The sequence below is a fragment of the Eimeria tenella genome, genomic scaffold (assembly GCF_000499545.2).
Source record: "Eimeria tenella Houghton genomic scaffold, Eth_scaff140, whole genome shotgun sequence".
NCBI lineage: Eukaryota > Apicomplexa > Conoidasida > Eucoccidiorida > Eimeriidae > Eimeria > Eimeria tenella.
In genome coordinates, this window is record NW_013541513.1 from 27,911 (window position 1) to 52,437 (window position 24,527).

Below are 24,527 nucleotides of genomic sequence, written 5' to 3' on the forward strand. Positions count from 1 at the left end.
GGCATGACTAATGGAAACTGATGAAGTTTAGGCCGTGTGCACTGTCCTGCAGGGCCAGGATCTGCTTATAGTGCGTACCACTACAGAGATGCACCAGTACAACCTCATAAGGTTGTATTATTAATTATTCTACACATGAAGTATGGTTAGAGGTTGTATCCGAAGAAACCTGGCTCTTGGCGCAGACTTAGCTCTAGACTTAGCCGAGGCTGTTCTGCTGTGAAGTCAGCGATGTGGGCTAGCAGTACCACCGGTGCAGCCTGCAAGGACACACATACCGAAGGACCCCAGAATCCTCGGGGATGACAAAACGGAAACAAACTTGATTCGTCATGACTTTTAGCATCTATTTAAGCCTATTTGTCCTTACTGAATTCGTAAGTGCCTGCGTAGCTAGAAGGGAAACCTATATAGAAGAGAGGCGAGGCTGTGTTCACTACAGTGACGGCGGTTCTGTAGTGGGCGTTGTAGCTACCATAGAGACGACTGGCCAACGTGTGTAGTGCGCAGAATCGCAATGCTGCCCATAAATGGCCTTCAGGGTTATATAATTTAGGACAAGAAGCTTGACGTGGTAAGTAGAAGTTAGTATTATGAACAGCGAACTTGTCCTCCGGCAATCAGGCCCAATGTGCTCTGCAGCTAGGCTGGACAACTGAAGCTGCACGGAGAGACAAACACTCAGGAGAGAGTAGAAGTATGCTTTTGAAAAGTGGATCTACAATGGTGATGCTCGGATCCTTTGAAAAAATAAACAGTGTTCTCTGTGGAAGCGTACTGCACGTGCCTATATAGACAGAACGCGAAAGAGACGTAGGAACAAAGCTGGGCATAGCTCACTGCAAACAACGAAAACAACAGCTTGGTCTAATACAGAAACCGCTACCCACGATGTCCTCCAATCGGAACCCTTGTCCTTACTTGAACCTTTTCCTTTTCCTTACATAACGTAATCATGTTCATTACAAATCGTACTTGTGTTGTACTTAATGGTGCTCAAGGCCCTGTGAAGCTTGTTTGGAGGTCTTGACAATATAACTGAGTCAACGGCACGTAAGCGCGTGATTGCGCAAAGGTCTGGCATCCTGTTTCTTTCTTAGCTGTGCTCAAGTTCTTCTGCATCTGTTTCTTTTCTTCTTGACTCTGAGGTGACAACTCTCGCTCCTGAGTCAGGAGAAATTCCCTCGCGACACGCATCAGGAAGGCAACCCGGTGCAGGCGGTCTAGGCTCAGTGGCCGGTAGCTACATATCTTGGACCCGCTACAAGCAAATAGGGAATGTAAAGGCTCATTGAAGTGCCATGATTTTCAAGGCTCTGTAGGAGAAGGCGATAATTGTGCCGGGGTTTGAAATATTGGGGAAACTTTTCACCTAACAGTGCATCGTCAAATGGTTTTGAGTAGATGCGGAACAGTGGCGGTTTGAAGGGGTCCATTAAAATATTTTAAAGGGATCATGCAATGCCATTTCGCCAGATCTTACGGGTCAATGTCTAAGCTTTTACCCCCTACCAAGGCTGCACATATCTGGGATGCAGAAAGTAGAAAATAGTTCGACCTGCCGTGGCCCATTTGCACTGTTCCAGTATAGGCACATGGGATGGCTTTGTCTTATAAAGTCATAATATTACGCTGGCACTTTAAATGCGCGTTTGCTATCTCGGGTATTCGTGCAAACAACTGGTACGCAAGGAGGTAGAAGAAATTCCGGTCCCGAACACCCTAAGCTCTTACGCCACATTTTCGCAATGCTTTCGCTACTTTAAGGTATATGAAGAGCTGTAAGACGCGGAGTCGGACACCTGATGAGCCACCAAAATGCCTCCACAAGAGCGGTCAGCCGGAGACCCAATGCGAGAGTATGACAGTGCAGGAAGAAAGGCTGTTATGAGCTGTAGAACGCCATGTGAAATTGTTCACGCACCGGCTATGTACTTTGTAAGCGAGACAACATACATGCAGGTTGAGATGCTGCAGGGTGCGTTGACAGCACAATTGGGGCCACTGTCCTTCAGTTCAGAGCAGTTCCAACAACTCGCCTGAAAGAGGCAACAGTGACAAGCAGGCAGTAACTAGCTGAATAGCATTCTTCAATGAGAAGCAAGTAGAGGCTTAAATAGAGACTCGACGCAGATCCGTGAAGGCGGCAGAAGCCACAACCAGCAGCAATAAAGAATACGTGAAACAGATGTGCCCTAATTGCTTCTTAATAACTGTGGCCAAGCCTTCCAAGGTTGAAACGGGTAGCAGCAACAAAGGTTACATAAGGCAAATTTGCCCTTATTCTTTTTCAGCAACTGCGATCAAGCCTTCCAGGACTGAAAGTGATGGGAAGGCATTGTTAGTGCGAATTCAACGCGTAGGGCTCTGAACGAACTACCATAGGAGGAATTACTTGTAAAGTACTTGCCGACAACAATATCCCTTTCTGGAGGATGAACACATAATGAGGAACCAGTATGTGTTAGCCGCTCTTACTACTGCGCATAATGACAGTGCTTGCTACTACAATTAAGCAGTGACAATCAACACGCGCAGCCGTCAAGAGTGATGAGAAGACCCCAGAACTGAAATGCCAGCCAATGTGTCTCCGCAGGAGGAACGAAAAAGGCCTGTTACCAGGTACCTGCCGAGCACACTCAACGACTTGTTATCCCGCACACTTGCAAGGATAGCTATTGAGAATAAAAGCATTTTCGAATTGCATTCCGTAGGGGAATGAAACGTGTTTACCCAGAAGCATCCCCAGTTGGCTAGCAACATGCGCCTTACAATGAGCAAAAATATTATGGCTGCAAGAAACTGATTCCGGAATTGTAGTTTAGTGTCTTGTAAAGGCCTATGCTGCGAATCTACCGTTCTGGTGCCCTGCCTTCAGACCGGCTGAGGAAGCTAACTCTTGATCAAACATTTGCTCGTAGAGCTTTAAGGGTTTTGCTCTTCACCGCAGGGAAAGCGCACAGCTTTTGGTCTGACTGCTGAGCGTAGTGAATCGTACGACAATCTCTGACAGTAAAGGCGAGGTGTACGGGACCTTGTCAACATCAAAATGCAGCCGATTAGTAAGTTCATCATTTTTATTATGTACTTAGACGCTTATACGGTTCCCGGTGCGTTGTAGTCACGTTTTAGCTACTATGTCTTACAGATGGACGTGGAGGCAGGCTAGCACTAAAGTATTCAAAACTCATTGATCTTAAAATCCTCTACCAACCTCAGCTAGCACTGTAGTTCTGGAATTATATCTACTTTGTGACCCCTAGGTTCTTTGGTCATGCACAGAGGCGCCCCCGACTCCCGGAGCTTCGCTGTTAGCCTTCATCACTTTATTGCTGGAGCCTGTGCATGGGGGTGCACTTTCTCGAGAAGAACAAACTTGCATAGCACGCCTGGTTCCATAATACAGATTTCTTATTTTGCGCGCAGCACTACAGTGCCACCCAGTCCAAAGCATGGTCGAGCTGCTAGCAGCTTTCTCTCGATTGCAAGTGCCACTCGTGTTGTCTGCGTGCTTCTAGGACAGAGAGATGGAGTACTTTGAAGTGTAGCATAGGAGAATGGCTGCCCGTTACACAGCCGGGCGAACTGCCTCGGGAACACGTGAGAGACCAATAGCACGCTATTGAAGATTGGAGCATCCCTAAGGGCCAAAACATGATGCCAATCTGCAAAACAAAAGTTGCGTCGCCGTTAGCCTGCAAAGTGTTTTTCGAAGCTCCGCAGAAAATGTGATATTGGAATTGTTGCAAGCTGAACGAATTGGTGGAACAATTTTGTCATTTGAAGAGCTCTTCAGCTAGGCTTTTGCAATAAAACGCATGTGTCCTTCCGGTGCCACAGATTTTGACGAATCCCAATTCCAGAAAAACTGGGAAGAAGCACTTTGGCTCCATTTATTTTTGCGCGATATTTGCGGCTGGTAGTGCAACTTTCTTGCCAGCGTCGTAACTTAATATACGTGCGCAAAGGCCGTCTGACAGTACATTGCTCTGTTGAGTTTGTTTGTTACTTCGAAAATGGTACCCACTGGAGTTAGAGCGGGTTAACACAAATTTGGGACAAAAATCCTTTAAACTTGCAGAAAGAAAGCGAGCAAGTATGCTGATCCCAGATTAGCCCTCAACCAAGTCCATAAAAACGGGCAATTCATTCGAAAAAAGGATTCGGAAAGCCGTTAGTCGACATCATTTCCTGCTAAGTCCCGGGAGAAAGTCATTTTCACGCGTCTTTAACCGTTTTTGGCACTCTTCATGAAAATGATGGATCTATAAACAACTAACGATATAAGTGACGTTGCAGGATTGTCTATCCGTGCATTCTTGAGTACTACAAGCTATAAAGTTACTGTAGTGCGCGGCGCCTACTGCTGCGACTACGCTACCTCCTGCCCCTCTACAGGTCTACATACTACGCCTAGTATAGCCCCATTTCTCGGTCTCTATAGCCTTATTCTATCAAAATACGGCAATTCTAAAAGTCTTTTTAAGTCTGTCTCTTCGATTCGCCCCCTTCTTGGAGCTCACCTCCTAGGCCCTATGGGGAGGAGGTCCGCATTGGTCCCGGCGCTTTCGCCAGCCCCAGTCTCCACTCAATTTCCGCATATTTCACCTATTCATTAGAACTAATAGACGGCTTTTCTTATTTTTATCCCCTTGGGAGGGTTCTGTCCTCCTCCAGTGTCGCGACCCCTTGTAGGTCGCTAGCTAGCTATCATCTCTAGGACACAAACCAGCCCCATTGTAGAGCCTGTGCACTACAGTTACCCTGCCGATAGAGGGGCTCCCAACGGGTCTGTTTCGTAGAACGTTAATCCCTTTTCTCCAAAAGGATTGGCTCATGGCACAGTCCCACATTCGCTCAAGCCAACTTTACGCGGAGACCGCTGGAGGCGATCCTTTACGATACGATTAACAGTAGTCCGTGTACCATTCTAATGTCAATTTGACCGCGACCACTGCCTCTTTTCTAGTAGATTTAACAAAACCCACATCAACACTCCCTAACAGTCCCGAGTAGCCCTTATCACCCCTTCGCTGAATAAATAGCCTCCTGGTGCTACGGGCTACTGAAAACATATCTGAAGAAGGCCAAAGCCCTGACACTTTATGCAGACTTTAGTTTTTATCTATTTTCTACCTGTGCTGAGTGCTTAAGCATAGTGCATTGTGGGCTACATACCTTGTTGGCAGTACCACACCAAGCCAACTTCGCAACACCTTACAAACAGTTTGTCATCGCAGTGCAAGTACAAATAAGTAAGCTTAATTGGGGGGTAGCTGGGAGAGGGAGGGGATAAGTGTGGATAAGCGTGCCAGCATTACAATACAACTTGGACTCCGCTAGGTTGCAGCCTGAAGATGCACAGCAGGCTTACTGGTTGAAGCTTGAGAGTGCAAAATAATAAGAAATAAACCTTAAAGTGCGTATGTGCCAAAATCTTCAATTGTCTATCGCCTGACTACCACCGATACCAAAAGCAGCTTTGTAGCTCGTCTGCGTCCTAAGGAATGTATTTGCACAAAAGAGGTGCCTCTCAGTCCCGTCTAGTTGCAGTTACAAGGACAACGGTTCTGGACAATCTGAAGAAATGTTTCTACTTGGCACTCCCCTGCAGTCGCGATCTCTAGCTACTGGCTTATAGCCTAGTGTTACTCACTTGCGTAATCACCAGGCTTGAGGACTAAGTGCCACATAAAGTTCGTTTTTATACTCAAGAAAGTGCCTGAACTGAGGTATTCTACCCATATCAGCAATTGAGAGAGGTCAACATCAGATTAATGTAGTGCAGATCTTGGAGCTTACAGGGAGGGTCTAGAATCTTTCTTCTATAATGCGATGGGATTACTGCTACTAACAATGAAGATCGCATGCGTCCTCCTGCTTTTTCAACAGGCCTACCACTGGTTCTTAGCACTATGATTTACACTTGAGTTGCTCACTAATTTCAGCGCACAAGCACAAGCTCTACGCAACCTAGAGATGCGTGGTAGAGTACAGCACTAAACATTATGCTAGCCAAAGCTGCCATCTCACGGCAAAGTCTCTCAAGCAGTAGTACGGCCGCTATGGCCAGCGTCGAATATAGAATAGCTTACTGTTATTTTCACTAAATCTAGTACAGCATGGTTTGTACACTTCTGAAACGCGTTAGAGCGCCTAGAAGGACTTAGGTCTGGCGAATACCTTAACGAAAGGTCAGCATTCCCGCACTCTAGACACGTAAATGATATAGAGAGTGAATTCTAATGCCAAAAGAGGCCGGCCTACATATCGAAAGCGGGGTCTTTTCGTATGCCACTCCAGACCAGGCAATACGTATGAGAAGCGGGTGCATGAGAAGTGCTCCACTTGCCCAAGCAAACAGGTGGTGCGAAAGTCTGAAGGCACTCTTAGAAGACAATGGTAATAACCGTGGCTGTGACCCCACTGGCTGTCTGCAAGAGCAGATGCAGGGCTCATTCGCCGCATAGAAGCTGTTCACTCTGCTTCATGTTAGGTTATTCATCGGCGTTGATACAGGGTGACGCGGCGGAACTCCAGAGTCCCCTACTGACACTACTACTTTGGGACTATCATCGCTTTCTCCGCTGTACTTTTGTTGGATGCCCACGGCAGTAGCAACGGTGCGCCTGGCTATTTAACGAACTCGACCCCCTCCCTGGCTTGTCTGTGGGTGTCTTTTGCACTCCGTAATACTTTCATTTAGAGTCTACCATCGCAAGAACACATGCGACACCAGTAACTCGCTGTCTGCGGAAAACAGGTGGAAATTTGGCATGAACGCGGAACTGCAAGATGCAGCCCATGCCAGACTACGGAACGCACAGAATGCGACCCGAAGACAGTAGCTGGTGTTGAACAGTTTAAAGACAAGTTTAGAAGAGTGGGATCCATTAAGTACATTTTCACAAGTCTGGTGAGATAAATGCTTTGATTTGGATTTATACAGTGAAACTGCAGCGATTGACTTGTCTGTGCGATAGGCCTCTTCCCAGCGGCAGCAGGGATTTTGGCGAGACAGGTGAGACTTCCACGCGTAGGAAAAACCAAAGTCAGTTGTCAATTTTAGAGGGTACCTCTTTCAACCACATCGTACTTTTCCTTGGATCAAACGTATGGTAACCTCTGCGCTTCCTACGCTGCATCCAAGGTCAGTGGCTGCTGTACAGCGAGTGCTCTTGCATTATTGAGCTTCTCAACAATATACTTTATTAGGCTTAAATAAGCAAGTTTCTCGTGGTTGCTTTTCCTAGAGATGCCTGCGCTGTCAGGAACGCGTCTCTTCACTGGCTCACCCCCCCCTCCCTTCCAAGCGCCCGCTTCCCCCCCCCAAATTTATAAGCTGGGCGTGAAGGCAGCAGGGATTTTGTCTTGGTTATTTTCCACTGCTCACACTATGCATTTTGTTCCAGTAAATGAAGTGAAATAATGGTTAAAGACTGCAGGTCCAACAGTTCCGTGCATGGTACAAGCGGCGTGGGCAGAAATGCTGAGGCAGGCCGATCAGCGGGAGCCCACTGCGAAATCGCCTGCCCATCAACTTTCTGTAAAGTAAACATTAGTGCAAACGTGGCAATTGATGAATGTGTTTCTCCTTCCCGCTAGAATTTTTTTTAACAAGCCCAAAATAGAGCTGATCTGCCAAGGGTGCTCTCCTGTAGACCCACGCGCGCTGAATTCAGTCCCGAGGAGTCAGCTGCCGGGGTTTGCCCCTGCGGTCTGTCATGGGTAGAGTGCTTGCCATTCTCGCTTGATTGACTGCATAGATCTTTGGCATCATTTGTAGTATAAATAACAAGTTTTTAGGGTTCTAAGCTGGCCCGTATCCGCAGTCTGTCGTGTGGCCCCGCTGGCTCTGTCCGTCACTATCCTTTGGGGTTGAGGCCTTTCCACCCGTTGCGTGCTTACTGCAGCGGCGTGGTACATAGGTACAGTCTAGCATCTTAATTCATTGACATGATGACCGAAGAGACAGAGCCGACGCCAACGGCGGCGGGCGCGGAGGCGACGGCCGTCTCTGACAAAAAAAAGAGGAAGTCCTCAAAGACACCCTCCAAGAAGCAGTCCTCATCGTCCTCCAAGTCGAAGTCAGCCAAGTCCAAGAGTTCCAGCAGCAAGAGCAAGGACAGCAGCGCCAGCAAAAACAAGTCCGCGACTGCAGCGGAGAAGCAGCAGCTGCCGGATGAAGTTCCGAAGGAGGACTCACAGCCAGACACGCAGACTCAGGAGAAGCCAGAGACCGTGCAGACAGCGGGAGTGACGGAGATACCGCAGCAGGACGTTGACACAGAGCAGCAGCAAGGGGATCATAGAGTGCCACCCGTGGAAAACGATGGAGAGGCCCCGAGGGAACCCCACGAGGGCACCGGGGCAGAGGGAGCTGCGCAAGATGCAGACCCGCAGGAGCCAGAGACAATAGTTTCCAACAATCAGCATCTAGAACAAGAAGAGAAGCCCCCGTGCGAGAAAGCACCAACAGAAAAGCAGGAGGAGGGGGCCCCAGCGAAGCGCAGTGCAAATCCTGAACTGCGGCACTCGCCAGCCAAGAGGCAGCACAGCGCAGTGGAGGAGCCTTCGTCCATACTAGAGTACTTTCCCCGAACTTCAAACAACGGGACTTGTGGCGGCCCGTGGCGGAGTTCCCCATTTTGCAGCTGGCTGCACGACACAGTGGGCTGCACCTGCAGGCGGGAGGCTGGGGGGCCTCTGCCTGAAAAGTGGTCAACTTATTCAGATTTTTTCGCCGCTGTGGACATCAGAGATACTGCAGGGAAGAAGGAGAGCGGCGCGCTTCCTGCGGCGGAGCCGAAGGAGGCCCAGGCTGGGGAGGATCCGAAGCAGCAGCAGCAGCACTGCGAGGAATCGGAGAATGACGGAGTTGCTTCCGCGCCTTTCGTTTCCCCAAACCCTCTCATGGTCGACAAACTACTCGTTCTGCCATGCAAGACTTTCCTTTCTGCTGCTTTCGCCCCGCAGCTCTTCCGCTGCCGCCCCTTCTCCCCCATAGGCCTGCAGGAGCAGTTCGACGGCGCGCAGCGCCGCCGAGCAGGATTGGGCCGAAGAGGCTCTCGCTTGGCTGCTGCAGCACAGCATCAGAGGGCAGAAGCGGCAGCAGCTGCTGCGGACCAGACCAGTGCGGGAGCGAACGACAAGCAGGAGGACGGGCAGCAGCAAAGCAACAGTCAAGAGGGAAAGGAGCAGCAGCAGCCTCCTGCTCGGCGCGTCCCATCGTTCGGCTTCGAGTGTCTGATAGACGAAGGGCGCATGCGCATTCTTTCAGTTGTCAATTTGTGCTTGACAGAAAGGCATTATGAGCCCCAGCTGCTGAGGCGAGACGGAGTTAGTGTGTTCTGGCACAAGAGCCAAGGCGGGGGGGAAGTTCCCACGGAGGAGAGCGTGGTGCTGTATTTCAAGTTGCTGGCCATGCTGACAATGCAAGGTGTACGTACAGCTGAGCAGTGGGCAGCGGCAGCCGAGTGCGCCTCATGCAACTCGGGGGCCCCAAAGGGGCCCCCGGGAGAAGCAGCAGGCCGGGGATCGGGGAGCAGCGCATGCACGTGTCCTTGGAGGTTCACAGTTGTCACCCACTGCACCCACGGACTGAACAGGACAGGCTACATGGTGTGTGCGCTGCTGATGGCGCTGCTGGGGCTGTCTGCTGCAGAGGCGCAGCGCGTGTTTGCTGTTGCCCGAGGGCACGCGATCCCGCGTGAAGAGATTCACGCGGCGCTGCAGCAGCTGGAAAAAGATGGCAGTTTGGAGCGGCTGAGGGCGGCGCTCGTGGCTCCCGAGCTGGACCCCGTCTTTGCACAGAATGCCGCGGCGGATGGAGTTGACCTCCAGAAGGGCAGTTGTCTCATTCGTGTGGCTCCAGATCGAGCTGTGGGAGAAGCAGCAACAGTTGCCAACACGGAACGGACCATGCCGATTTTGGAGGGCTTCAGAAAGAGCCTCGTGTCGTACAGGGAATCCGAGAGACAGAGACTCGTCAGGGCGAAACAGCCGCCCCAGAAACAGCAGCAGCAGCAACAGCAGCAGCAGCAGCAGCAGGAAGCGAAGGAGGAGGGACTGAAGAGTGAGGGGAGTGGGCCAGCGGCGGCAGAGGTGGAGGGTGTTGAGGCGAAGAAGGAAACTGCTATGAAGAAGGAAGAAGCAGCGGGAGAAGCAGCAGCAGCAGCAGCAGCAGCAGCAGTGGACACCCCGGAGGTGGCCTTAACGGAAGAAGAACTGAAGCAGCTCCCTGAGCTTCCAGAAACCATGCCAAACAACGGCATAGTGCTATTTGGTCCTCTTTCAAATGCGCTGCTTGCGCCTGAAGAACTACTTGTGTACTTAATGGACCTCCGGCCCAATGTGCGCATCTGCGACTACAGAGTGTTGGTCACGGACAACGTGAATGAACACCTGAAGTACCCACAGGCCATCAGGAAAGGTTTCAAGAAGAAGAGGAGGGTGGGCGTTTCCTTGAAGGCGCCTGGACAGAAACAAGATGCAGAGCAGCAGCAAGAAGAGCAGCAGCAGGAGCAGCGGGAGGAGCAGCCAGAGGCGGAGGAGCAGCAGGAGCAGCAGCAGCAGGAGATGGCGGATGAAAAGAAAGAAGGCGACAAAAGCGGCAGCAGCCCAAAGAAGCCCTTGGAGTTTCACTATGTGCTCTATGTCCAGGCCGCTGATCCATTTTCCTTTGAGACTTTGCTGACCACGGAGTTGGTTTCTCTTCGTCGTCAGCCTCTCCAGGCCTTCACTCTGGACTTCTTGCCGTATCTGTTGGCGAGGGGAAAGGAGTTGGATGCTGCTTTTGTTAGTTGGTCTATTCAGCATCCGCCGAGGCCTAAGAGAGTGCCTCCTGCTTTCCCGATGCCTGGGATGCCCCCCTTCCCCGTCCCAGGCTTTGGGGGGCCCCTCCCCCCTCCACATGCCTTAGGTTTTGGAGGACAGGGTGGTCCCGGCAAGGGCTCTCAGGAGAATATGCCCTTCGGGGGCTTTGCCCGTAGTAATGGCAGAATGGGTGGCAGTAGGATGGACGAATTTGGCCGGAAAAATATGCGGGGGGGCCCCCCGCCTCCGTTCATGGGGGGAAACCAGTGGGGTGGGGGCCCCCCTCCACCCCCGCCCCCTCCACCGCAAGCTTCGGGCCCCTGGAAGGGCGCTGGCCCTGAGGGCCCCCCGGGGCGGTTCCCGAGGGGTGGGGGAGAGATGGAAGGCAGCAGGGGGCCCCCTCAAGAGGCCTACCGGCCCTTTGAAGAGAGGGGCGGTCCGAACTCCGCGCGGCATGGGCCCCCACGAGATTTTTATGATGCAGTTAAGCAGAAGTCGCCTGCTCCTTTGCCTTCAGGGGGCCCCTGGGCTCCCTCAGCTTCTAAAGGGTGGGGCTTCGGTGGGGCCTCCTCCAGCGAGCGAGCCGCGTTTGGAGGCGGCTCGCCCTCGTTCCAACAGGCGAAAGATAGTGGGGGCCGAGGCCCGTGGGGAGCGGGCAGCTGGGAGAACAGAGGAGCAGCAGGGCCATCTGGAGGGTGGGGCCAGGGAGCTCTCGAAGGCCAGAGATCCTCCAAGCGCCCCAAGCCTGGCTTTGAAGGCAGCTACGGCTCGGATTGGAGTGGTGGGGCCCCTATGGGGGATTCCCGTGGAGAGGGTCCCTGTGACTGGGGCTACCACGGAAGGTCTTCCAGGGGCCCCGTCATGCCCGGTCATGAAGGTTACTGTGGATCCCGTGGTGGGGAGGGCCAAGGAGATGCTGCATTCCGGGAGGGTCACTCTCTCCCCTTCAACAGTCAACCGGAGGGCCAGTACGGGGCCCCCAGGGGAGGGAGTATGGGCCCCCCGCAGCAGCAGCAAGCCTGCAATAGCTTCTCCCCCAGCTCCATGCAGCAGCAGCCAGGAGGGAATGCACTGCCTTACTCGGGTGGCACCCCATATCAGCAGGTTGGGGCCACTGACTATGGTGCGGGACAGCCGCCAGCTTATCAGCAACAGAATCAGCAGGGGTACAATATGTATCCACCGCAGCAGCAACAGCAGCAAGAGCCTGTTCCTGCGTACGTGATGCAACTGCTGCAGCAGCAAGCAGCACAGAGAGGGGCCTCTGTTGACCCCCAAGTGCTGGCGCAGTTGTACACGCAGTACTATCAGTCCTTCTTGAGTTCCATGTCGAATTCATCGGGCAGTTAGCGGCAGCTAGTCGGCAACAAGCAGATGCAGCAGATGCGACAGATACAGCAGCTGCAGCCGAAGCGCTAGCTTAAGGTGTTTATTCTGTGAATTGAACAGGGAAGTGTATTAGACGTCTCTGGCGTATCAGTAGCTTTGGAATCCCCGCCGGCAAGGTGGCAGGTGCGTAAAAGGTCAAGTTCAGACTGAAGTTCATGGAGAGGGTGAGCAAGTGTCTTCCGCCAGCGCCTGTGAGTGCTGTTGTTATAGCTTCTCCGTAGGCGTGGCGTCTTCTCTTTGTCAAGGCCGCTCGTTTGTCAGCTGTCGGGGCACGGGCCGGGCAGCCCTTCATGAGACAGACAGGCCAGAGCTGCATCGATTCATTCATGTTTGTTTATAACGTAGAGCAGACGGGCATGCAGGGTGGCGTGCCGACCGTTGGAAAGCGGGGAGGGAGGTGTGTACTCTTGAGAGTCGCATTCCTTTTGTTAGAATCCTCGTGGGAGGGCTTCATCAACTGAAGTCGACGTGTAGGTAGTTTTTGTTGAATTACTGTTTTAGCACCGATTCTCTGCTTAGGTTCATCATTTATATCCCTTGACTCGCAAGTGCGGAGCACTGGAGTAAGGAACCTGACGTTGTACAGGTGCATTGCTGCCACACGCTGGACCGTGCTGCGCAGATAGGATTGACTACGTCGCGTTTTGCCACGGCTAAGATGGCGTTCTTTCTTGTGCGCGTCTAGTAGACTGCGGTAGACTACTTGCCCTGCCCCACACTCACTGCGTGGTGTGTCTGGGGTGCGGGGTGGGCGGGTACACACAGTACGTACGTCACCGAGAAAGAACAATTCAAGGCTACAGATGTTTCAACTACAATGCCTCGACTGCAGAAACAAGCATGTGAAGGAAGAGAAAGATGTAGGGGGTTCTGAGTCCAAGAGACTGTTCTTGCTCCTTAGTGGATGTGCACGCGAGCGGTGCAGACCGAATTCGTGGTTGTGCAATGCCAGGAATCACCACTGTACAGCGGCTCCCAAAGCAAAAGCATCCGGCACACCGACTTCACCGACGGGAAAAGTGCTGCTGGCTGGGCCGCCAGACGACTAAATGCCAAACAGCTGACATTCCGAGCTGAGTGGACTTCTTAGACACCTGCGTGAATGGCCGGTGCTGCGCGAAGTGCAGCAACGTCCTACGGCTATCAAAACAGCGGAATATGGCTGCATGAATGAGTATGAGCTCCACCACCATGCTCTGGAGACAGTTAGTCTGCTAGGCGTACTAACAGCAAGCTTGCGGCGTCCGCTATGTCCTTGTCTCGGTGCTGCAGAGACCAGAAAGAAAAAAGGCTGCAGCTGGCGTACACAGGCCATGCACATGTGCGGCTGCTGACACTCTCCGTATGCGGAAGCGCTACATATGCCTAGCATACACGTTAGTGACCGTGCAAGCTTGCGGAGAAACAGCTATTGCTCAGTGAACCCCTGCTGATACTGTGCAGGCCGGCATAGCAACGGCAACGCCCACATAGGTCTAGAGTCCTAATATCTGCTGTCTCACCTGCTGCAGTTTCTTGAGCTTTGGTATTGCCCCCGCTGCCTTCACTCCCTGCACAAACTCGGGGCGTTCTTCGTTCTCATCACCTATCAAATCCTCTAGGTGGTAGATCGCCTCCAGTTGCGTGTAGACGTTTGTTGCGTCTGGAGAGCTGAGCGAATGTCACAGGTTCAAATGTGAAGGTTACCTGGACTGGCCCATCACTCTGCCGTACGCTGATCAGCTGCTCTTTCCAGCAGCACAGTCCCGTGAAGTGACACATTGATGTTCCGAAAGAACCCAAAGGTGCTTGATGCTTTAATGATGTGACAGTGAAGCTAGTTCTTACACATCCAGGAAGCGCACGAGCTGCGCTATGCCACCTCCTTTCATGAACGCCCGACGATACTTATCGTCTGCAAGTGGAAACGAAACAAAAGCAGAAGAGCTGCCACGTAAACAACCTTTAATAGACCTTCCGTCCGTGTGGTCACAGCACTGCTTCACGAGGTTCACCACAATTAACAAGGCCATGATGTGTCTCCCGCAAAGTGTATTTCTGTACCAAGGACGTAGATATTGCGAGCTGTCTGCGCGCAAGCTGCTCGCATGCCTTCGATGTCGGATTTCATGCCTTGGATCAGATAGGGTATAGCTCCCGCATTGAACATCGCAATACAATTCTCCCTGTCTGAAAGTCGTCACAGCGAACGCACGAAGACCCCCTATTCAGCTTCTTGTATGCCCCAATAAGGGTTTGTTGGCAAGATAGCAAACACAGGAACACCACACACATCCCTCGTGCTCCTAAATCTTCGTTCAATGGCTTACTGTCGACAGATAGGAAGGAAAGCGCGACAACTGCCGAGTGTTTCCGGTCAAGTTCCTGTACAGAGGCGTATGCTGTGATTCCGTAGGGCCGTTAATATGAAAGATATCGAGCGTGTCTAAAGTGTGTACACGCCTTTACACCATGGATGTACTCAAGTTTGCCATTGGTCTGAGCCACGCATACTGAGAATCCCTACAATCATTGTGAGACTGACCTTAGAAGCCAAAAGTTTCACCAGGACCTCTATGCCACCAGCCTCTCTAATTTCATCCTTAAGGTGCGGCTCCTCTGCGAGCAGGCGAAGGACACTTCGTACTTACGAACCATGAAATCTGGTGCAAAGTTCCATGTACGGTACCCCTTCTGGAAGTGCAATGAGCATGTTTAGAGCTGCTTGGGAACGCAGAAAAGGGGCATAATTTCTTTTCCTCACGTTCGCGTGAAGCAAATATGGCGAGCTGAGTCGCAGCAAGTGCCCCAATAGTTTCGGGGTCAGCTGCCCATGGATGCATTCGTTCCTCCAGCTTCTCTATCTGCAATCGACGCAAAACACTTGAGCTCGCTACCAGTTTTTGTGCGCCTCAGCAATGCAAGAGGAAGGTATTCGTTCAAAGCAAGTATAACGCCCTATGGTGGGACTTTTGCCTGTAGCCGGACCGCCTATACCCAATGCTTTTGCGTCTTAACGCCCCTAACTTCACAGAAAATAAATACTGTTTATATAATTCCACTCAAGCTGGCATCTCAAAATCGTTAAGTAGTACCACCGGATCACGGGCCTCCCCAAAAATGCCTTATGTTCATCACGTTCACTTACCTCACAAGTGGAATCGCAAAGGCGCACGAACTCGGCAATGTCGCTGTTGTCATACGCTCTATCAAACCGAACAACGTCATCCCCCACTGAGACAGGCACAGAGCACGGACGTAACCAACACCACAAGCCTAGTTATCTGTACTTCTCAGACTATCTGGCGGCGATGCAAGACGCATATAAAGACGACGCAGTGTCGCCTGAAAATGATCTGGCTCAACAAAAAGCCGCGCACCTGTTCCAAAGGAAAGCATGTTCTTCAGCTTTCCACCATACTCATTCTCCTGAGCCTTCCGTTTGTAAGCGGTCTGCAGGGGAAGCACAGTTGGTGGCTTGGCTGTTGCTAACCAATAGAGCGCAACGCCCGTATATTTCAATGCCGGTATAAAATACTTATCAAATGAGTCAAACGACCTGCAGGCCAAACTTACGTCCCGCCCGGCGCAGCACTGGTTCCCCATCTCCACTAATGGCGAAACAGAGGGTCCTAAAAACGCAGCATGCAAGAATTGAGCATGCAAACGAAGCTCCAACCCTCCACACTTTATTCGTAGTTGCGTGCCAATATAACACAAAACCTGAGGAAATTCCGAAACAATCCCGAACTCTGCTGGAATGGGAGGTGGTGTGAAAATGCATGGGCGCCACTGTCATCGCGGGTGAGACCTCTGTAAATGCTGCTGATGTGAACCACACCTGATTAAGCTGTGTGGCCGAGCAGCCCGCAAGCATCGTAACGAGAGATGCGGCGGTGAACTGCCGCTTCTCTCTAGCAGCACAGCGGCTGTTACCCGTCGTTGTTGCCGGTGGTGAATTCAGTCGATGTTGTGCAGGCGCTCCGGACCTCACGCCTGCTGCCGGGTTCACTTTAGAACACCCACTTGCCTGCTTATTCAGATTTTGTGCCTTCCCAATAAATCCTGCCAGGGGTTTGGCATGAAAGCTGCAGATACAGATGCTGTACTTTGGGGGGCCCTTCGAGGAGAGTTGCGGACACGTGACCCGCTGTGTTGGCCACAGTATGCGACTAGCCTGCAGAGTTAGCCGACCTATACAAGGGCTGCTTAAAAGCCAAATTAAACCTCGAAACAACACTACGTTACGGAGATGAACCTTGCAGCGGAGGATCGAGACTAGGGAGCAGCCATGACCCCCGCCCCCAGTCCACCCAACCTGCACCAGCCGAACAAAGCTCTCCTAGTCCCTACAAATGACTCCAAAGAAGGCCTTGTGGTTTCATAGACGCCCCGAGAGGCCAGCAAGCCCCGGAGTGTGAGCCAGCTCATCCGCTGCCGCAGAGCCACGGCAGCACGGCGCGTTCTTGGTTCGTTCTGCCGGTAAGAAAAGGCGAAAACAGCTAGGATATTCAATGATTACGAGTAACTTTACATTTGCCAGAGCCCCTGGTAAAATGCTCAAATGGACGGCGTTTGCATTAGTCTTGAGAGCGTCGAGTCATGGTCCGACCAGCCAGAGGCCACTAGGGCTGACCAGACATTTTGTTGAAGCAACAAGGTTGAGCTGTGTTCTCTGTTATGTTTTTATGTGTTTGTTATGCAATTCCAAACGCAATAAAAAGGTTTATTACGAGCCATTTCGACGAACAACCCACCCATAACAATTGCGGCTGCCTTCCTCCATGCGCGTCGCTGGTGGACCACGGCTTTCCACTATAGACTTTGCACTGAAATTCAACTTATCTGTTTAGCGAATGTAATAGTTGCCCTTCAACTCCATAAAGAGGTGATTTGGCTCTGGCGGCGCAAATTAGTTAGCAAACAATGCCGTGTGCAGCGGCCATCTTGCTTATGTATGACCCGGCTACATGCTCCAAAAAGCAGACGCTCCTGTCAGTCTGGGCAGCTGAGACTGCGTGATTTGGCGCCGTTATGACTCTTGTCCTCTTGAAGGAGGCAAAAGCGGATCGTTGCTGTGGCACAATTAGTAGCACATGGCTCCCACAAGACGCAAGGAGACCAACGGGCTGAGCGCAGAAGTCTGGCAATAAAAAGTTTCGCCCCCGCTGTTAAGGCTTCGGTTTTTACTACCTGGCAGAGCAATGCAGTGTTTCTCTGCCTGGAATACCTTATATTCGCATAATCGGTTCGATGTACAGTAGCTAGCTTAAAGTATCAGCGTACTATGCTTCGCCGAGAAGCTCCTGAAGAACTCTTTTAATCGTAGGTGGGAGAAGTCCCGTAAACAAAACATTGTATATGCTCATTTACAATATACAGACATAATTTCTAACCGCACAATTACATACGCATTACGCGTAGTGGTACTCCTGTCAAGACGGGTTCGTTAGACGTTGAAGACACCATTGCAGCGAAACCACAGGTAGTTAAATTGCACATCTCGACAGATGCCTGAGAACACGCGCAGTGAACATAACGTTTCACGAGGGTGCTTTCATCTCTGGGGCAAAGTCAGGAAGCACACTGCCTATGCTGTCAAATCCCTTGTGAACAGAAAAAAGCCATCATGCAACGCTTAGCTCCTGTTACGCGAATGTGGAAAGATGGATTCCTACACCTAGCTTCATGCCAGAGGCGCAAAAGTTTCCCAGACTTGCCCTGCTGCAAAACAATACACGGTCTGGTTTTGCATGTAGTTCTTTCACAGTAGCTGTTCAGTGCCAGCCTCACAGGAAAGTCTGGCGATATGTTGAGCTTGTCACATTTCCTTACTCAAATGGAAATGAACGCGAACTAGTAGAAGTGCACTTTATCTATGCAAAGCACGCAGGAAAACTGACGGAAATGGCGTACTCTTTGAAGCTCTGTTGTAACAACCTTGAGCCTAGCAAAGCAGGCTGCTAATCTACGTTTGCTCTCCTCTATGCCACCTTTTACAGTAAAATTCAAGACAAGAACAGTCAGCTATTCACTACATCAGCTGTGCTAGTTTTCTGAGGTTCGCAAGTTATAGAAACAGTATCTGTAGCGAGATGCACCATATTTGAACAAGGAAAGTGCCTTGAGAGAGCACGCTAGTCGAATCTAACGCACTCAGTACGTACAAAAGAAATAAAGGGTTTTAAAGAACCGAGCTCTAAGGGTGGCTAGGCCTGACAAGTTCTACAGCCCAGCCTGGGGCTGGCGGTGGGCCGGTAGCTTATAGAGGCCACGTAGTAAGCCCAGCTTGGGTGTGATGTGTTCCGCCCATCTTAGCTGCACTGGTCCGTGCCCAATACTACCAACTTAAGGCACGCTCATAAACTAAAAGGGTTCAAGCATCATCATTCTAAGTCCAAATTCGAAAGTGCTGCACTTGCCCAAAAGTGTTACATTTGTCTCCTGATTGACTTTTTCCTCCCTGTGTGCAAGTATTGTGGATTCAGCTTCAATGCCTCTTGAGAGCAGCTAACCCCCCCGCATATCTGCAGAGGACGCAGGGCCTGATCGTTAATCGTTCTATTTTGAGTCATATGCCCCTGAGGGAAATTTCTGGGCTACATTGCAGTGCTGCCCATTAGGGACACTGTGCATTTCGAGGATTCAGTCGCTTCGGTCGGTCACGAGCAAGCACCTTTGATTCGTCAAATGAAAAACTCAAAAATACACTCAGTGGAAGTTTGGAGGCTCCTAAAGGGTCTCAAAGACCGACCGACCCTTGGGTCAGTGGAGGCTGACAAAATGGTGCGCATGGTTCCGGCCCCTGTTCATTTAGTTTTACACCAAAGTTCAGTTGATTCTTGCAATTTGAAAAAATAAAACTAAAAATACAGTGGAGCCATAAGGTCTACGTCCTGTGGCAGCTAGCACGGCGCCGAATGCAGAAAAAAAGGCGGAAAGCTGAGGCGGAAAGCTGGGAGGCAACAAGCTACAGCTCCTTGTCCCACCGAGAAGCGCGTGTGGTGTCTGCATATATGCATTAAGTATTGATGAGTCTTGTTCTTCATACCATGGTTTTGTTTCTCCAATATAATGGATATAGTGCAAGGAGAGAGTTTCCTGTCGCTCATTTTGGTGCAGGCTGGCGACCGCGCTACTTGGCCAAACCAGTGCATTGTGCCATCAGACTATTTATAATGCACTTTCCGCATCTAACAAGCCGTATTTTTTTCACACTTGAATATGATTACCTTGCTTTGCAGCCATGGTAGAGGTGAAACACCTAAATGCAATCGTCTTGCTATGCAACCGTTGTTGCAACAAAAAAGGATGGCAGAACTCCTCTACGATCCCGAAATCGGTCGGCTGTTTGATCATATGGGAAAAGGGGAAGCGGTGATCATCCTAGCCAGGCAGTGTAACAAAGAAAAATATTGGTTCCACTGCATCGCCGAGCATGAATTCCCATTACCCACTGATTCCAGACAGCTTATATGCAACGTTTATGCCCTATTTGCGGTCAGTTCAACACGCAGGGGGCTCTTAGTAGCACCTGCGACCCTTCTCTACAAATTTCGTATTCATACTTTTGCACCGGGCATAAATATGGGTGCATCTGTGCCTCGATGTATCTAGGACGCTGCGTGGGCAACTTCAGCACTGAAAATAAGTGCACCCTAGACCTCCGGCGTAGTCTGCATCCCTTCTAAACAAGCTGGCTTTAACTTTTTCGATTTGTTTCAGTGCTGTGTCTATGGCGTCTAGGATACTGTTGAGAGCTACATTCAACCTTGCAGCCACAAACATTACGCCCCGCGATCCGAAATTCCTTACATCAAAGCACTTTACCTTGAGCATAGGCGCCCTCCCAAAATTTCTGGATGCCAGCACCCTCATTTGAGATCCACCGTAAGTAGTCAGACATAAGAAGACAGATTGCATAAGTCAGGCCATGTTAGCTCAGAGGTAAGTTGAACAACAACTAAGGGCATATTTGAGAAACCTTATTCTTAGCCCTTATGTTGTCTTGACTCATCAACAGGCAGTAGGACGCCCCCCGGGATCCTTGTCGTGCGCAAAAGAGGCAGTGAGCCGGCCCTACGCTTCTTCAGAAGTACTGGTGAGGCGCACTTGATTGGACTAGAGCCGATAAAACCGATAAGGAACTGTTTGCACGAGCGGCCTTTTGTGACTCCTCGTCATCTCCAGTCCACAGCCCCCGAATCTTCTTTTGACTCTTATACCCCCTCTAATGAGCGATTTTAGATGCATTCATAGCTGAAGTACTCGTGGCGGATAAGGACTAGTTCGGTTATATCTTATCTAGAACTGGTACTTGTCATACTTCAGCTCTCCCAGTTAAGCCACTGGAGTCAAAACATAAATAATCTCTGCGGAACGCACAGCAGCTGTTGGTGACAGAATTAGTCGACCAAAAAACAAAAATTTCGAGCAATAATGAGAAATTATTAATTGGAAGTCGCTATCAGAAGCTATTGGGTCGCGATTTTAAGTACTAGGCTCACAGTGTAGAAATATTCTGTGATTGTACAGGAACGCTACAAGCACACTTCAGTATGTTGGTATAACGCCGGTGAAGAGCCATTAAAGCTACGTTAGAGGCTTCGAGAGGAAAGTACTGAAGTGTTGAAATGAAGCTGTTGTTTGAAAAAGAAAAAATAATAAAAATTGTGAGGCATTAGGCTACTGACGGCTGCTCTGCTTCCCAGCGGCTGGAGGGGCGGCGAGGTTTGGTGGTGAGCGTCTGGCTGCTGCATCTGTGCGTCCCCGCGACGCGAGAATATGTCTTTATGAATGCTGCAAACAGCCCTTCCGATTACTGCCTTCTGTGAACCTCTTTATAGGTTTAGGCGGCGACCGGCTTGTCTAATTCTAGACGCTGGATGTGCTGTACGCATAGTCGCGCCAGCAACAACGGCGGGTATACCTGCAGCATCCTGCGACTCGACCTGCTAGCACTTTTCTGCTGCAGACAGTTGGCGTTCTGAGGCACTTTTAAAAGCAACTGAGCCGCCTGGCTTCCTGAATCCGCCCCGCTTAGCCTGGGACCGCCCTGCGCTTCCCTGCCAGGCCGCACGTGTGGTAGCTACGGCTACGCCTACCCCATCCGAGCTCGAGAGGTCCTCTTCCGTCATTTCGAATGAAAAAAGCAGGTCAGTTTGTCTTTCAAGCCCTCCATCTTTCTCCTGCTCCCTTCACGACTCAGCCTTTCCCCGGCGTCCGACCCGCCGCTCCTGGCAGTCTGGCTAGTATTCGCATGCAGTTGTGGCTTGGAACGAGTGAATTTGGCCTATATTTTCGCTCTCCGAGGGCCTCCACTCGCCAGCGTGGTGCAGCCGCAGCCAGAAGCCAGCTTTCCCGGGCGGCTGCGTCCCGCGCAGGAGTTGGCGGCCTGCATGCTTCTGGGCGTGCGGTGTACAGACAGCGCGGGCTCTGCAGCTGCCGCGGGGCCCCGCTTCCGGCTCCGGCCGCATTTTGGGAGCTGCTGCGCTGCTGCTGCGCTGCTGCTGCGTCGCGCAGCTCGCGTCGGCGGCGCAGCAGGGGCCTCCGGCGAGGCTCCGGGCAGGCCGGGGCCAGCGCTGGGGCCCCCGCGGTGGCGGGGGCAGTGGGGGTGTGTGGCTGCGGGCTGCGGGGGGCGGGGACGGGCTGGGGGCCCCTCGAAGGGCTTTGCGCGGTTTCCCGTGCAGAATTGCGCAGGGGGGGGGCTGTGGCTGTCTGCGTGTGCAGCCCGCGGCGCGTAGCGGAGCCCCTGGAAAGCTGGACTCGAGCGGAAGCGCAGCGGCAGCTGGACTTGGCCCTGGGGTCCGTATGGCGGACTTAGTTGCAGCGAAAGTGTACATGTCTCAGCACTCCGCGCTCTGCGGCGTAGCCAGTGAGAGTCAGCAGCTGTGCGAGGCGCAGCTGCAGCCTCTGTCTTCGACTCTTAACAAACTCCCCCGCGGCCCCAGCCGCCCTCTTGACCCGCTGCCCGAGAGGGGTGGCTGAAACCCCCAGTCCTCCCTCCAGTCTGGTCTGCTCTCTAGAGGAGGTGAGCCCCTCTGAACCCCAAACCCTAAACCCTAAACCCTAAACCCTTTCCACGGGTTTCGGCCCTGCGGCCTTTTGCTGCAAGCTCGCCCGACGCAGCTTCCTGCCGCTGCGCTGCCCGCTCCCGGGAACTCCGGAGGCAGTCTGTAGAGAGAGTGGCAGGGAGGCCTAAGGAGTTTCACTCTGTTTTTCTCTGCTTCTTTTCTTGTTTTTTCTCTTTTGCCGAATTACAGCAGCCCGCTTCTACCTTTTCGCCCTCATGAATGGCTACGGTGAAGGTCTCCGCGGCCAAATAATTGAGGTCTGGGCGCACAATCTCGGTAGGTGCTTTTTTCAGAATATTCCACTTCTTAGTTAGTTCACAAGTGGCTTTTGAAGGGAAGATCTTTGAGATCTGGGACTAGGGTTGTGACGGATGAAACGGGATACTGCTGGGATCGTGTCCGTTTTCGTTGCGCCTCTGCATCTTTTGCCCGTTTATTTATTCTTTTGAAATACATCTTTAAAGTTACTTTTCAATTTCCGGAACTCAGTTTCGGTTTGCGTCTGCAGAGGAGGAGCTCGACCGCATCCGGGATGTGGTAGAGCGCTATCCATACATCGCCCTGGTGAGAACGCGAACGCTTAACCGTTCGCGCATCTTATTAAGCCTTTAATTTGCTCAAAATAAAGAATTAATAGCTGCAGATAATGTAATTTTACAAAAAGGAAGCAGCAGCTGCAGCCGGTGTACTTGCGGTGTGTGGTCTGCATGGCCAGCAGTTCGCATATTGAACAACGCGATCCGTGGTGTTTTACCCGCGTAGCCGTTCCCAAGCGTCTTTGCGTTTTTATTCTAGAGTTTTGTTTTTAAATCGAGTCCCGAAGAGGACCGAGAGGTTGGGGTTTAGAGGCGTTCAGTTGCTGCTGCGTTGCCGCTGCCGGCGTGCAGGACACGGAGTTTCCCGGGATTGTGGCGCGGCCCACGTCGAACGCGTTGGACTACAACTACCGGACTGTGAAGTACAATGTAGATCTGTTGAAAGTGATTCAGTTGGGCCTGACGTTTGCGGACAGCCGGGGGCGGCTGGCGGAGGGAACTTGCACGTGGCAGTTCAACTTTCGTTTCGACTTGAACGAAGACATGTACGCGCAGAACAGCATAGATTTCTTGAAGCAGAGCGGCATTGATTTCGACAAGCAGCAGAAAAAAGGCGTGGAAGTGCATGACTTCGGCGAGTTGATCATGAACAGCGGGTTGGTGATGAACGAGGATGTGAAGTGGATCTCGTTTCACGGCTGTTACGACTTCGGCTACTTGTTGAAGCTGCTGACTTGCGAGGCTTTGCCGGAGTCGGAAAATGCTTTTTTCGAGCTGGTTCAGGACTTCTTTCCCTCTCTTTACGACATAAAGTTTCTTCTTCGAGACCTGCCGAACTTCAACCTCAGCCAGGGAAGCAGTTTGCAAAAAGTCAGCGAACAGCTCAACGTGCAGCGCGTGGGGCCCCAACACCAAGCAGGCAGCGACAGCCTGGTGACTTGTCGCACATTTTTTAATCTTGTTGAATCTTATTTTGATGGCAAGATAGACGAAGCCAAGTTTTCGGGTGTCATCTACGGCCTGGGGGCCACAGCGCACAAGAGGCACAGGGGCCCCCACGGGGCCCTCACTTCCGCCCCCTCGCTCGACTTGGGGGGCCCCATCCACGCGGGGGACCTGAAGCAGCAGCAAGACGGCAGCAGCAGCACAGACATGATGATGGGGGGGCCCGGCGCAATGAGCCGCTACGTCAGCGCGGGCCCCGGCAGCCGCTTGGGTTCGCACCCGCAGCAGCAGCAGCAGCAGGGGCCGTGGGGCTCCATGGGCCGGGTGAGCAGCGGGGTTGTGGGGAGCATGCGGCAGCAGCAGCAGCAGCAGCAGCAGCACTCGCAGGCGCTGCTGGGCATCCCCAGCGCAGCCATCGCAGCAGCAGACAGCAGCGGCTCCGTCAACGGCGACCGACTCAGGGGGGCCCCCGGGGGCCCCCATGCAGGCATTATGCCAGGTAATGGTGGCTCAAGAGGGTTTGGCTCTGAGCTGCACCGCACGGGAAGTGCCCCCCCGGCGCCGCTGCTGTGCAGCAGCAGCGGCGGCCGTGTCTTGCCAGCAGCAGCAGGAGGTTTAGCTGTGGCGGGCCGCCACGGGAATGGGGAGCAGCAGCAGCGGGTTGGCGTGGGGGGCCCTGCTGCTGGGGCCCTTGTTTTTGAGGGGACAGGGGGTGCAGCAGGGGCCCCCCGGAGGCCCTGAGCCCATCTTCCCACCCCGGGACCCCATCTCCGTTCGCTGCAGCAACGTC

The 24,527-nt window shown here is 52.1% G+C and overlaps 4 protein-coding genes across 4 annotated transcripts; 3 read left to right on the forward strand and 1 right to left on the reverse strand.

Moving 5' to 3' along the window:
• Positions 1-7,956: 7,956 nt before the first annotated feature.
• On the forward strand, positions 7,957-12,165 carry ETH_00027375 (uncharacterized protein; the record flags this gene model as incomplete). Its single annotated transcript, XM_013373391.1, has 1 exon — positions 7,957-12,165. The coding sequence occupies one exon, from the start codon at positions 7,957-7,959 to the stop codon at positions 12,163-12,165; it is 4,209 nt and encodes a 1,402-aa protein (XP_013228845.1).
• A 1,245-nt stretch (positions 12,166-13,410) lies between these two features.
• Positions 13,411-15,789, reverse strand: ETH_00027380 (armadillo/beta-catenin-like repeat-containing protein, putative; the record flags this gene model as incomplete). Its single annotated transcript, XM_013373392.1, has 10 exons — positions 13,411-13,470; positions 13,707-13,854; positions 14,032-14,098; positions 14,248-14,373; positions 14,514-14,568; positions 14,729-14,802; positions 14,948-15,047; positions 15,332-15,417; positions 15,564-15,636; positions 15,760-15,789. 10 exons carry the CDS (start codon positions 15,787-15,789, stop codon positions 13,411-13,413), a joined length of 819 nt encoding a protein of 272 aa, XP_013228846.1.
• A 5,792-nt stretch (positions 15,790-21,581) lies between these two features.
• On the forward strand, positions 21,582-22,170 carry ETH_00027385 (uncharacterized protein; the record flags this gene model as incomplete). Its single annotated transcript, XM_013373393.1, has 3 exons — positions 21,582-21,598; positions 21,706-21,796; positions 21,913-22,170. The coding sequence occupies 3 exons, from the start codon at positions 21,582-21,584 to the stop codon at positions 22,168-22,170; spliced, it is 366 nt and encodes a 121-aa protein (XP_013228847.1).
• A 301-nt stretch (positions 22,171-22,471) lies between these two features.
• ETH_00027390 (CCR4-NOT transcription complex subunit, putative) lies at positions 22,472-24,478 on the forward strand (the record flags this gene model as incomplete). Its single annotated transcript, XM_013373394.1, has 3 exons — positions 22,472-22,532; positions 22,765-22,820; positions 23,144-24,478. 3 exons carry the CDS (start codon positions 22,472-22,474, stop codon positions 24,476-24,478), a joined length of 1,452 nt encoding a protein of 483 aa, XP_013228848.1.
• Between the last annotated feature and the right edge of the window lie 49 nt (positions 24,479-24,527).